General features: G+C 59.4%; 2 protein-coding genes across 2 annotated transcripts; one reads left to right on the top strand and one right to left on the bottom strand.

Moving 5' to 3' along the window:
• The first annotated feature begins 160 nt into the window (after positions 1 to 160).
• Positions 161 to 9,170, top strand: EGLN2 (egl-9 family hypoxia inducible factor 2). The gene is made up of 6 exons (XM_055311262.1): positions 161 to 237; positions 1,284 to 2,356; positions 7,296 to 7,415; positions 7,820 to 7,956; positions 8,174 to 8,241; positions 8,518 to 9,170. The coding sequence occupies exons 2-6, from the start codon at positions 1,520 to 1,522 to the stop codon at positions 8,571 to 8,573; spliced, it is 1,218 nt and encodes a 405-aa protein (XP_055167237.1). The 5' UTR covers positions 161 to 237; positions 1,284 to 1,519; the 3' UTR covers positions 8,574 to 9,170.
• Positions 9,171 to 9,224: 54 nt separating this feature from the next.
• Positions 9,225 to 12,514, bottom strand: LOC129500125 (cytochrome P450 2F1-like). Its single transcript, XM_055310249.1, has 9 exons — positions 12,350 to 12,514; positions 11,628 to 11,790; positions 11,145 to 11,294; positions 10,704 to 10,864; positions 10,425 to 10,601; positions 10,198 to 10,339; positions 9,908 to 10,095; positions 9,559 to 9,700; positions 9,225 to 9,478 (listed from the first exon to the last, which is right to left on the bottom strand). Exons 1-9 carry the CDS (start codon positions 12,512 to 12,514, stop codon positions 9,297 to 9,299), a joined length of 1,470 nt encoding a protein of 489 aa, XP_055166224.1. The 3' UTR covers positions 9,225 to 9,296.
• Positions 12,515 to 12,615: the final 101 nt, after the last annotated feature.

The raw sequence follows: 12,615 nt of genomic DNA, 5'->3' as shown, positions 1-12,615 counted from the left end.
GGCGACCGACCCGTTTCCCCACTCTCGGGGGGCGGGGGGAGGTTGTCCTGCGCCGCCTTGCTCCGCCCCGCGCGGCTCGCGCCTGCGCACGCGCGGTGTCCTCCGCGGGCGCGGTCACGTGCCCACCGGGCGAGGCGGGGGCGGAGCGTCGCGGGAGGTGGGGGCGGGGTATGGCGCGCGGTGCGGCGCTGGGCGGCTGGCACAAACGGCGGCGCCGAGGCCGGAGGAAAAAGCTCGGTGAGGAGAGCTCGGGGAGGGAAGGGAGCGGGGAGCGAAGGGAGCGAAGAAGGCCCTCGGGGCGGGGCGCCGGCGCGAGCCGGGCGGGCTGTGGGGGCGCGCGGCGGCCTGGCGTGGCGGAGCGGAGCGCGGCGAGCGGGGGAGGGAAGGAGGGGGTAGGGCGTGGGGGAGGGAGCGCGCCGGGCTCGTTGAGTGCCGGCCGTTGGAGGGTAGGGGTGGGGGCGAGGGCGCGTGCCGGCGGACGGGAGGGGGGAGGGGCGCGGGCGCGGGGGCCCAGCGGTCCCCCGGCCCGGCCGCGGTCGCCTCCAGCGCCCCGAGCGGGGGGGCCCGCACCGAAGGGGGTTGGGAGGGGCCGCCTTCCCCCGTCCTGTCCCCGAGTGCGTGAACCCTCCCCCGCCCTCCCCCCGCGTCGCCGGGGACCCTCCTCCCGCGGCTGCCTTCCGTCTGTCCGTCTGTCTTAGGCCCTCCCTTCCGTCTGGGTGTGTGTGAGCCGCCGGCAGGCTTCCTCTCGTTGGGCTCAGGTTGACCCCTCCGCCCCGTTCTGTCCCGCTGTCTCAGGCCCGCCCTCCCAGCTTCTCCCCGGTCGGCTTTTCCGCTTCTGGGCCCCCCATTCTCTTTGTCTCTGGACTCCCCGGTTTGCTGTGTGTGTGTGTGGAGCCCCCCCGTTCCCGCCGTGCGTGTCTGGAATCCCCAGGCCGATCTCCTGCTCCCCACTGCTCCCCACTGCTCCCGCATTCCTTTTCTACTTTAGGTCTTCTCTGTCCTTTCTGGTCTCTCTCTCTCTCTCTCTCTCTCAGGATGCTCTCCCGCAGCCCCCACCACAGTTCTGTGTCTCTGGGTCATCTCCCCAGCCTCACTCCTCTCTCCGTGATTGTCACCCCCCTCCCCAATTCCCATGGTTTTCTCTCCAATGTGGCCTCGGCTTTGGGGTGTCTGTGTAGCCAAGTGTGCCTTCCTCTCAATTGCCCCTGCTACCCTTCACCTCTACCCCAGCTGGAGTGCCTCTCGCTCTTCTCACATTCCTTTTTCTCTCTTTCGCCCTTCAGCCACCCTGACGGGTCCTTTTCCAAGCCCCTAGGGGCAGCAGAGGACTTGGGGACCAGCAAGCACCCTCAGGGCGCGAGAAGAGCCTCTGCTGCCTGCCCTGCCTCACCCTGTCCTACGCCAGGCTCAGCCGCCCCGGCCCCCGGCTGCATCAAGTGGAGGAGGCGGAGGCGGAGGAGGGTGGCACCATGGGCCCGGGCCGTGCCCTCCATGCCCGGGGGATGAAGACACTGCTGCCATGGACAGCCCGTGCCAGCCGCAGACCCTGAGTCAGGCTCTTCCTCAGTTGCCGGGTTCTGTGTCAGAGCCCTTGGAGCCTGGCCGGGCCAGGATGGGGGTGGAGAGTTACCTGCCCTGTCCACTGCTACCCTCCTACCACCGCCCAGGAGCACCTGGTGAGGCCTCGGCGGGGAGTGGGACCCCCAGGGCCACAGCCACCTCCACAACAGCCAGCCCCCTGCGGGAGGGCTTCGGCGGGCAGGATGGTGGCGAGCTGCGCCCGCTGCAGAGTGAGGGCGCTGCAGCACTGGTCACCAAGGGGTGCCAGCGACTGGCCGCCCAGGGCGCCCGGCCTGAGGCCCCCAAACGGAAGTGGGCAGAGGATGGTGGGGATGCCCCAGCACCCAGCAAGCGGTCCTGGGCCAGGCAGGAGAACCGGGAGGCAGAAGCCGAAGGGGAGGGCGGCATGGGCTGCAGCAGTGGCAACGGAGAGGCCAGCGTGGGGCCGCGGGAGGAGGTGCTGCCCGCCGCACCTGAGCGCCTAGCCCTGGACTATATTGTGCCCTGCATGCGGTACTATGGCATCTGTGTCAAGGACAGCTTCTTGGGGGCGGCATTGGGTGGCTGCGTGCTGGCTGAGGTGGAGGCCCTGAAGCGGAGCGGGCGCCTGCGTGACGGGCAGCTGGTGAGCCAGCGGGCTATCCCGCCACGCAGCATTCGTGGGGACCAGATTGCCTGGGTGGAAGGCCATGAGCCGGGCTGCCGAAGCATTGGGGTCCTCATGGCCCATGTGGATGCTGTGATTCGCCACTGCGCTGGGCGCCTAGGTGGCTATGTCATCAACGGGCGCACCAAGGTAAGACTTGGAGGGCCTTGTGTGGAGGGGGCCCCCCAGTACTTGTTTGTTGGAGACCTGGTGCTTTGAGCATCAGTGCCCTTGAAGATAGGCTTCTGGGGTCACAAAAGGATTTAGGCAGCTCTAGTGGAGTGAATGTTGGTGTTGGAGTTTGATTTGGGCTCTCCCTCCCTGGGAGGATTTTGGGGGTTGTGCACTTATTCTTTCTCCGATCCCCTATCTTTTCATCCATCCCTGTCTCATCTCTCCTTTCAGTCGTTTCTGGTCTGTCCTCTGGTCTGTCTGTTCTGTCTCCCAGGAGGAGTGGGGAGGGTGGCGGTGGTTAGGCCAGTGCCAGGCTGAGGGAGGAGGTGCTGCCTGCTGCACTTGTGCTGGACTACATTGTACCCCATGTGCCGTACTGTGGCATCTGTGGCAAGGACAGCTTCCTGAGGGTGGCACTGGCTGCCTCTATGCTGGCCTAGGGGAGGAGGGAGGGTCCTGTCTTCCATCTTTCTTATGCTTCCCATCCTAATGTTTGTCTTGTATCCTTCCCATCTTGTCTATCCGTCACTTTATTATTTTTGGTTCTGATCTGTTCTCTTGATTTTTTGTTTTTTTGTTTTTTGTCTCTTCTTGGTACCTTTTCCTTGTTTTGGAGTAGTTATTAATCTTTTCTTTTTTTTGAACTCGGCTTTTTTGAGAATTTGCCAAAACCACAGACCCTGTTTTAGAAAAAAATGCTTATTTGTCTATTTATGAGCAGTTGTCAGCACCTCCTGAATCTCCAGCTGCCCATTTGAGAACCGAGAGTCAGGAGCTCTGCACAAGACAGTGGTCTATTGGGCCTTTCTGGCCTCCTGACACAATAATTCTCTTCATAGAGGGGTGAGAGGGCTCTGGCCGTGAGTCCAAGGCCAGTATTATTTGGCCAAGGCCCTGTAGGGAATGCCTGCTACACACCAGCGATGCCTGGCTGATGGCAGGGCTGTTTGCTTCCCAGCAGGCATGAGGCTGTGCTCCTGATTCGCCTCCCTCCTCCCTCTGGTCCCATCTTGGGTTCTGCCTCTGTGCAGCTTCTGTCTCCAGCTGGAGCTGGCTCAGGGACCCATGCTTCCTCAGTCCGGGGCCAGCATCCTCTCCACCCAGCTAGAACTTGTTCTACTTCCCTCTTCCTCCCATTTGTCGATAGCTTGAGAGCCAGAAGAGGCCCTTTCCTGGTCTTTGCTCCTGTGCAGGCAGGAGAGATGAGTGGGAGTTTCCCTGGCCACCAGGTGCTCAGCATCTTCACCTCAGGTCACCCAGCCTCATAGGAGGGAGTTTGAGGGGGAGACTGAGAACTGAAGCACACTTTCCTGAGCCTGTTTGCTAATCCACCAGATGGGAAAATCAGTTAAGTCCCCAGCTAGTCTTAGCAGTTTTAGGAGGTGAACGGAAAGTAAAGTGTGCAGATCTCTTCCCCTTTGGTGCCTTGGATGTGGTTGGGGACAAGACCCTGGCTAAGAATGGGGGCTGGGAGTGTTGGGACAATTTTAGCTTTGGGTGACTTCTGTTGCCCTGGGAGGTAAGAGCAAACCAGCCTAAACTGAGAAAGGAAGGGAGGAGCGAACCCAATCACTGGAGTTCCTCTCAGACCCTCCCCTGCCCCAGTGAAATGCCCACTCCTTCAACAGCCAACATCTGGACTCTCTTCCCCAGGCTCTGAAATGAGAGTGTGGGGTGCTGAGGTGTGGGTGGAGCGGGCACAGATCACCAGTGTGGCTCAGGCCAGCAACAACCTGTCTCTTGGTCATTTCCTGAATGCCTGAATGGAGCTGCCCTTTTTTTTTTTTTTTTTTAAAGATTGATTTTTTTTACTCCTGAGAGAGGCCGAGACATAGGCAGATGTACCGCTCCCTGCAGGGAGCCTGATGGGGGACTCAATCCCGAGACCCTAGATTACAGACCCTGAGCCAAAGGCAGACGCTCAACTGCTGAGCCACCCAGGCATCCCCTGAATTGGAGCTTGTATGTTCTGTTCTCCCAACTCTCTAGTTCCTCTGCTGATGGGACTGCAGGTGGGAGAGAGTGGACTCCTACTGCCATCAAGGCCAACCATAGGGAACCGCAAGGAGGGCCTGGCTGGCTTGGTTACCCCTTTAAGAGCAGCTCGGAGGTGGGGCCTGCTGTCATTGCCTCAGTCTGCAGTTTCTGGTGTGTGTGTGGTGGGGGGGCTTTTGGCACCGTGTCACCAGTAGCCTTTAATTCTGTAGTCTCTCGGTGCTCTGACACTAGCTGCCCCTTTCCTGAGATGGGTGAGGAGCAGGCTTCCATGTCACTCTGCTTGTTATCCCTTTCCCTCATGTGGGCAGGAAGTAAGTGTTTTTTGGGGGCCAGAGGATGCTCCCCTTCCCTCCCAAAGCCTGTATGTAGGGAGATTAGTGGAGTTTAAAGGGTCTGTGTCTGTGCCTAGCCTTCATGCACGATTCCCATTCCAGGCCAGAATACAGACGCTGTCCCTGCCTGCATGGTGGGAGACCCCATGTGAGGGTGTGCAGGACAGGACTCCACGGAGCTCTGAGACCTAGAGGAAGGAGGATTTTCAGTAAGCAGCTACTGCTTGGGCACTAGGGAGACACGCCTGGCCCCAGGGGCTTCCACGTGGCTGCTCGTTGGGCCAGAACTAAGTAAACAAGTACCTGGACTGATTTCCCGTCGGGAGGGGTGGAATGGAAGATCAGCCCGGATGCCTTCAGCTGGAATACTCAAGGTGCTCTTTGACCTGAGACATCAAAAACAAGGGAGGACCAGGGGAAGTGTATTTCAGGCAGGGAAGAGGCCTTGTGGATGAATGTGGCCTGGTCAGAGAGCAGTCAGGTGGCCTAGAGAAGCTGGAGCGGAGTGAAGGGAGTAATAGTTGAGATTGGTGGCCTTGGAGGCTGGGGCTGTGAAAATATGAAATGTGTGTTTTGTATTTTCTCCTGATGCAGTGGAGTCTTGAAGCAGGTTGAACAGTGAAGAGCTGGAGGAATGGGTCTGTGGCTGCTGTGTGGAGATGGACTGGCGGGGAGAGGCTGCAGCATGGGACCCCTCTCCCCACCACATCCTTGTGCAGAACCAGCAAAATCTGCTTGGATTTGATCCGGGGAGGGCTTCAGTGATTCACTGATGGCAGGCCACCCGGGCATAACCACGTTCTTTCCTCCCAGTGAGATGGTTGCTCAGAGCACTGACCCATTTATAGAGAGTAAGCAGTGCAAAGAAGGTTCTCCTGAACCCAGGGGGTGTGGGGGTCAGGGTCTTGCCCTGTTCCTGCCAGAGAGAAGCATGGCTTTCCAATGCTGGCTGGCCTTACCTAGCTGCGGCCCTACTGGCCTCTCCTTTTCCAGGGCAGGTACTGTGGCGCTTCGGGTACACATGTTTGATGGAGAGCTGCTGACTGTTCATGCCCGTGTGAGCCCTGGGAATAATGTGTTGGAAGAAGGCTGAGAAGTCAGTCTGGCCTGTTCTGGAGTGCTAGGCAAGCTTCCTGTTTGGGCAGTAAATGCCCATCTTTTTGATGTTGAGTGTTTATCTCAGGGCTGTGACCCACAGAGGTAGCTGAGCGTTAATGAGGAGCAGCAGCCGGCTGTCTCTGGCCTGGAATGGGTCACGGTGTCAAGACAGATGGTCCAAGGAGCTGGAGGGTCTGCACACCAGGACTCCCCCTTTGGCCTTATGCAGCCCTCCCAAGTGGCTTTAGGCAAAGAGTAGAACAAGGGCTTTTTTTTTTTTTTTAACATCATTTCAGCCTGCGCTTTGGCTTTCAGTCACGTGGCAGGCAAACGTGCTTGGTGCCTTCCCAAACGTATGTCGTACTCAATTCCCACAACTGCCTGGGAAATAGTTTATCAGCTCCAATTCACAGATGAGGAACCGGAGACCGGAAGCAAAGTCTCCAGCATGATGTTACAGCTGATGTGGCTGCCCTGGGCCTTGAACCTGGGAGTTAGGGCTGAAGGAACGCCTGGACCCTTTCCCTCACCCCACATCCACTTTTCTGTTGGCTCCCCGATGAAAAACAGGCCCCATGAGCAGCTGGGGCCCAGGCCTCCACATAGTCCAGGGGGATGGCAGCCAGCAGGGAGAGGAGGTCAGAACCCTGCGGCTAGACCTGTACACACACTGGCCAAGGTCTGGGGGAGTCAGGAATCTCCAGAGGGCTGTTCTCAGAGGAGGTGTTGATTAGTCTATTTAATGGATGAGGCGTTTGCGGCCCATTCAGGTGATGGGACGGTCAAGAACTACCCAGCAGTTATACTTGGAGTGGGGGCTGGAGGGTCAGGTTTTAGTCACATTCATGGTTTTGGTACTTGTTTGTAGGATTCACAGAAGTTATTTAGTGGGGATTCTTTGTAGTCAAGGGCAACAGTTCTCAGCATTGCTGCACATTAGAATTATTTGGGGAACCTTTAAAAATTCCAGGTTCTACCTTAGATCAGGTATTTCTGAACGTGAGATGGGCCTGGGCATCAGCATCCCAGGTGATCCCATACTGAAGCCAGGGTAAGGAACCCCTGGTGCAGGGCTATGAGGCCACTCCCTCCTTACCAGAAAATATGTACACTGGTTTTATTCTGACGGGTCTGAGGTAGGGGGAGGTTGGGTTATCTCTAAAAAATAAAACCCTGAGTTACTCATTGAGCCCCATCTGGGTGCCAGGCTCTGGGCGTATGTGCACGTGTGTGTGTAATGACCACCACCTTTTCTTCGGTGATGACAATTTGAAAATACAAAAGTGTCCTCATGTGCGGTCGTGTAGTGGGCTATCAAGGCCCAAGAGCTGTTTCTGGTAGATGGTGGCTTGGCTGATGAAGGTCTGGCGGCTGAAGGAGCCTTTGGTGGTGTCCAGGGAGAGACAAGGGGCTGGGAGGGGTGAGAGAGGAGGTAATGGCTGCTTCCCCAAACGTCCCCGTAAGCCCACTCCATCTGTCTCTGCCAGGCCATGGTGGCGTGTTACCCAGGCAACGGGCTGGGGTACGTGAGGCATGTTGACAATCCCCACGGCGATGGGCGCTGCATCACCTGTATCTATTACCTGAATCAGAACTGGGACGTCAAGGTAGGGAGTGGGAGTGAGGGTGGGGGCCAGGGTGAGGTGGTTGCATGCACTCCTTTTTGCACTCCCAGCTCAGTTTCTAGCATTCTCCCATTCCTGTTCTCAGCCCACAGCGGGGCAGTGCAGCCAGCCTACTGGCTGGTTCTTCCTGGGAAGTGGGCCTCCTTGTCTCCAGCTGACCGGCTGGTGGCAGCACCCCCCAATCCCTTTTCCTGTCTCTAGTAGCTTCCTGCCCTGCTCCTTGGTGATGCAGACTCTGGGCTGTCACTCACTTTTAAGAGCCTGAGTGGTGGGAGGGAGTGATATGAGCAGCTGCCGGCATCCAGAGCATGGGCTCCAGAGGGGCAAGGCAGAGGCTCCAGGCTGGACCAGCCAGCTTCCTGCCTCATCCTCTGGCCTGCCCTCAGGTGCATGGCGGCCTGCTGCAGATCTTCCCTGAGGGCCGGCCTGTGGTTGCCAACATCGAACCACTCTTTGATCGGTTGCTCATTTTCTGGTCTGATCGGCGGAACCCTCACGAGGTGAAACCAGCCTATGCCACCAGGTACGACGGATACTTGTGGGGATGTGCTCAGGTGTCCTGCTCTGTGCCAACAAAGTCTTGTCAGACCCCAGGAGTGGCTAGGAAGTGAAGTGCTGAGTGGGGCCTAGGCGGGAATAGAACCAAGCTCAGAAGGGTGGACTGCAGTGTCATCGTGGAGGTGGTGGCTGGAATTGAACAGTGATCCCTAACTGCCCTTTGGGGCTGCTCTGGTCCCCAGGTACGCCATCACTGTCTGGTATTTTGATGCAAAGGAGCGGGCAGCGGCCAAAGACAAGTATCAGCTAGGTACCTGCTTCTCAAATGGCATCCCTTCTCTCAGGCCCTTCCTAGTCCATGTACCTCACAAGGCCTCAAGTCCCTTTATTCGCTTTATCATTCTCTTCCTACATTTTGTGAGTCTTTTTTTTTCCTCCCCTCTGCCCATCTCCCCTAGACAGCCCTTTCTCCTGGGACCCCTGGCATGAGCCCCATCCCTTGTGGTCCTCTCCATATTTCCATGTTTTTCTTGACCTCTGTGTCCCTTCCCTGATGACTCCCTGTCTCCTCTTGTCTCACCCCTAGCATCTGGACAGAAAGGTGTGCAAGTACCCGTGTCACAGCCGACCACGCCCACCTAGGGGCCAGCCCCAGAGCTGCATGGACAGACAGCTTGCCCTGACTTCGGGAGAGCCTTTGGCCCCGTGCTGCAGGCCCAGCAGCCCACCAGTCTTGGTGCCTGCTCCTTTTCTGCCACCGCTGCTGCTTCCAGCTTTGCCTCTGTCCTGCCTGGTGTGGAGGGCTCCATCTGACACTGAGGACCAAGGAGGAGGAGAAACCTCTGCTGCCCTGGGTTGGGGGCTGAGGTGGTGACCCGGGCAGGGGCCGGTGTCGGGAGCTACCATCACTGGAGCTGGGGCCCTGTGGCTTGCCCTGTCTGGTTGTGCTCCTCTTATGTGGAGAGTTGGAAGGAGGCATTGCCACCTCCCACCAGGATGCAGGATTGGAGGTTGGGGGTGTCATGGCCTCTTGCTGGCAAAGGTTTGTTGGGGGGACAGTAGCCCCAAGCCCCCCACTCCTCCAGCCTGGAATGTGAAGTGACTCCCCAACCCCTGTGGCCATGGCACCTGTGGACTAGGCTGCCACTGCGTGGGCAGGAGAAAAGGTGCCAGGAGGAGCATGGGCGTGAAGAGTCCTGTCAGCCAAGAAAGAAATAAAAGTTTACCTCAGAGATGCAATCCTCTGATTCTCCTGCTTCCACTTACTGGTAAGGAGACCCGTCCATCTGCAGTTAAGGGCCTTTATTGACCAGAGGGGGTAAGGAGGTCTGGGAGCCAGTGAACAGAGGGCAGCTAAGCCTGCCCTCAGCGGGCCACCAGACGGAGCTGGAAGGCTGGGGGGATGTTGCCCAGGCCAGTGCACTGTGGGCTGAGGTCGATGTTGGCAGGGTTCCCCACTGGGAGCAAACAGAACCGCTGCAGGATGGCGGTAAAGAAGAGGAAGATCTCCGATCGCGCCAGGCCTGCTCCCAGGCACATCCTCTTTCCTGAGGACATAGGGATGCAGGGTGGGAACCAGGCACCCTGGGGCCTGCCCAGCCTTGTCCCCTCCCTCCCTGGCCCAGACCTGGGGCAAAGGGCATGAAGGCATCATTGGTCTGAAACTCGCCCTTGTCGTCCAGGAAATTCGTGGGGTTGAAGCAGTCTGGGTCTTTGAATTGGGTGGGGTCCCGATGTGAAGACACAAGCAGAGGAATCACAAAGGTACCCTGGGGGGTGGTGCACAGGGGTTACCCCAAGGACTTGGTTAGCCACTGCCTTTTATCCACCCAAGACCCCATTTAAAAGCCAGTGGGAAGGTGGGCCTTCTCTCCTGCTCCCATGGTTGTGACTTAGCATTGCACATGCTCAGAGCTGACAATTTCAATTAGAGGTGCTCCCCAGCCCCCCGCAGAATCCCCATGCTGAGGGGGCACCTTGGGCAGGAAGTAGCCATGCAGGTGGGTGTCACGCGTGAGGGCACGTGGCAGCCCCAATGGCAGCACACTGATGAAGCGCTGAATCTCATGCAGCACGGCGTTGGTGTAGGGCAGGCGCTCACGGTCCCCCAGCCTTGGGGTGCGCGACCGACCTACCACAGCATCCAGCTCGGCCTGCACTTTGGCTGGGGTGGGCAGAGGGTGTGAGCTGGGTGGGCCCTGGCCCGCAGCCATCACCAAACGCCAGCCCCCTCACCCCCTAACCGCAGGCTTTCCAGCTCACCGACCTGCCACCTCTGGGTACTTAAGCAGAATGAGGAGCCCGTAGCGCAGAGTGGTGCTCGTGGTCTCTGTGCCACCGAAGAAAAGGTTGTGCGTCGTCATTACCAGCGTCTCTTCCTGGAAATGGCTCTCAGGGTCATTCTGCTCCTGTGGACAGAGATGGGTGCTGTGGCGTGCCGGGCTCCTCCTGGTGGGCAGCGTGGGTAGAGCTTAGGGTTGCAGGGGCCTGAACCTTATCCATCTGATCGAGGAAGCAGTCGATGAAGTCGCGGGGCTTCCCAGGCTGCCGCGTCTGCTGGTGCCGCTGGATTTGCTCAGAGATGAAGACCCGAAGCTCCGTGAAGTTTTGAAAGATTCGGTGGTGTGGGCCCGGGAGCCAGTCAAGGAGGGAGGGGAAAACGTTGTACATCTAGGGGGACACGACCTAATGATCCAAGGTCGGTAGGTCTATGTACTCTGGGTTTGGCATAGGTCGGGCACAGGAGGGAGGGCCTGGGGCTAGCTCTCTCACCTCGCCCCATCTGGAACTCATGATGCGGAAGTTGTCATTGAAGAGGTCCAGGAGTCTCTGGAACTCTGGGTCCTCATAGCCATAGCGGTTCCCAAAGACCACGGAACAGATAACGTTAGATACAGCATTACCTAGTAGCCGCCGGGGGTCAAACGGTGCTCCTGGGGGTGGGAACAGCACGGGGTCTTAACGCTGTGGTTTGGCAAATGCCAAGAAAGCAAATGCCTCCCTGCGCCCCGCGCCCCAACTCCCCACTCCTTAAGATTTGAAAGATTTTATTTTTAAGTAATCTCTATACCAAGCCCGGGGCTCGAACCTACAACCCTGATGGAGAGTCGCTTGCTCTACTGACTGAACCAGCCAGGCGCCCCCCCCCCCGCCCCTTCTTGATCATTGGCCACATCCACAAAAGTCCCCACTCCTTTTCCGACCAGGCCGCACCAGTGGTGGCTTGAAATTCGCCAAGCAGACAAGCCGCCTCCTCCAGGATGCGCTCCTCTATGGTCCGCGTTCCCAGTCCGAACTCCTTAAGCGCTCCCAGCGCAAAATTGCGCAGCGTCCGCCAGCGCAGCCCGTTGGAAAACACGATGCCTGGGGGTGGGGCAGGGGAGGGGCGGGCCGCGGGGTGGGCCACGCCCCATCCGGGAAGCGTCCAGTTGGGGGGCCGGCTTCCTCGCAACCCCTCTACTGCTTTCCAGACTTGTTGGTTGCAACCCCGGCCTTCGCGGCCCTACCCACACGTCGGCCTCACCCCTGCAGGTCTCCTTCCGCCCCCACCCCAATTCGGCCCCTACGCTTTAGCTCCGCCCCGCCCCTCGCTCTTTGCCTTCATTGGCCGCCTCATTAGGCCCCGCCCTCCCGGCCCCGCCCCTTATCGCTCGAGCTGGGTGGTCCGGGCCAGCGCTTCCGCCGCCTGGGACTCACCGTTTCCGTGAGTGAAGCGCTCGAAGACCGCCATGGCCCCGCGGCCGGAGAAGGCGTCCGCCTGCAGCACTAGTGCGTCCCGCAGCGCCGAGTAGCCGCACAGCACCACTGCAGGGCGCGGGCCCAGCCGCACGGTGAACACTGGGCCCCAGCGGCCGGAGAGCTACGCGGAACCGGGGCTCAGCGCTCCGGGTCGGGGCTCCGGACCTCCCTCTGCAGGCCGGAGCCCCGGCCCCAGCTCCCTCATTACTGGCGGAGGAGAGATCAGATCCCCACTTCCTCCCTCCCTCCTTCCTCTGCAGAAGTCCAGGCTCCCAGCTCCCTCTTCTCTCGGGATCTAAACACCAGGTCCCGAGCCCTCCGCACCCTCAGAACTAGGCGTCTGGGCCCTCGGTACTCTCCTCTCCACTGAACCAGGGGAGCGGACCCGCCTTCCCACTCTAGGCTCCTCCTGCCTCACGACCCGGGAGCGGGGGCGCGGGATGGGGCGGGAGGGAGGGATCCCAGGGCCATTCCGCCAGGCCCACTGTCCTCTCCTCTCTCAAGCAGATGTCCAGGCTCCCAGCTTCCACCTCTAGCCTCCTTTCCTGGGACACAGGCCTCCAGACCCCTCCACCCTCCTCAGGACTCATGGGGTCAGAGCCCTCAGCTGTCTTCATTCAGAGAACCAGGAGTTCCAACCCCCTCCCCCCCCAAAATCAGGGCTACCTCCATGAGCGCACGGTCCAGGCGTCGAGACTCCAGCTGCAGCAAGTTCCCAAGCAGTGGGAGAGGCGTGGGCCCTGGGGGTAGGGCCCCTGAGTCCGAGTGCCCTGGGCACCCCAACTCCGCCTGGCTAGGGCCAGCAGCAGGAGCAGCAGCAGCAGCAGCAGCGCCGTGAACATCATGACCTCTATCTTCCCTGCCTGCCCTCTTTGCCTTTATTTGATTCCCTTTGGGTCCTTGGGTGGAGCAGGGCGGATACTGGGAGTGGGAGAGGTGGGTGTCA

This window comes from Nyctereutes procyonoides, unplaced genomic scaffold (assembly GCF_905146905.1).
Source record: "Nyctereutes procyonoides isolate TBG_1078 unplaced genomic scaffold, NYPRO_anot_genome, whole genome shotgun sequence".
Classification (NCBI taxonomy): domain Eukaryota; kingdom Metazoa; phylum Chordata; class Mammalia; order Carnivora; family Canidae; genus Nyctereutes; species Nyctereutes procyonoides.
The sequence above is the reverse complement of the archived record's forward strand: the minus strand, read 5'-3'. Positions and strand labels throughout refer to the sequence as shown.

What these genes read in the sequence shown, in the direction of transcription:
- EGLN2 (XM_055311262.1), top strand. Translation starts at nt 1,520, where the DNA reads ATGGACAGCCCGTGCCAGCCGCAGACCCTGAGTCAGGCTCTTCCTCAG. An exon ending in ATCAGAACTGGGACGTCAAG is followed by an intron (nt 7,416 to 7,819) that starts GTAGGGAGTGGG and finishes GCCTGCCCTCAG; the next exon opens with GTGCATGGCGGCCTGCTGCA. An exon ending in CAAAGACAAGTATCAGCTAG is followed by an intron (nt 8,242 to 8,517) that starts GTACCTGCTTCT and finishes TCTCACCCCTAG; the next exon opens with CATCTGGACAGAAAGGTGTG.
- LOC129500125 (XM_055310249.1), bottom strand. Translation starts at nt 12,514, where the DNA reads ATGATGTTCACGGCGCTGCTGCTGCTGCTGCTGCTCCTGCTGCTGGCC. An exon ending in TAAGTACCCAGAGGTGGCAG is followed by an intron (nt 10,096 to 10,197) that starts GTCGGTGAGCTG and finishes TGCCCACCCCAG; the next exon opens with CCAAAGTGCAGGCCGAGCTG. An exon ending in ATGGCTACTTCCTGCCCAAG is followed by an intron (nt 9,701 to 9,907) that starts GTGCCCCCTCAG and finishes ACCACCCCCCAG; the next exon opens with GGTACCTTTGTGATTCCTCT.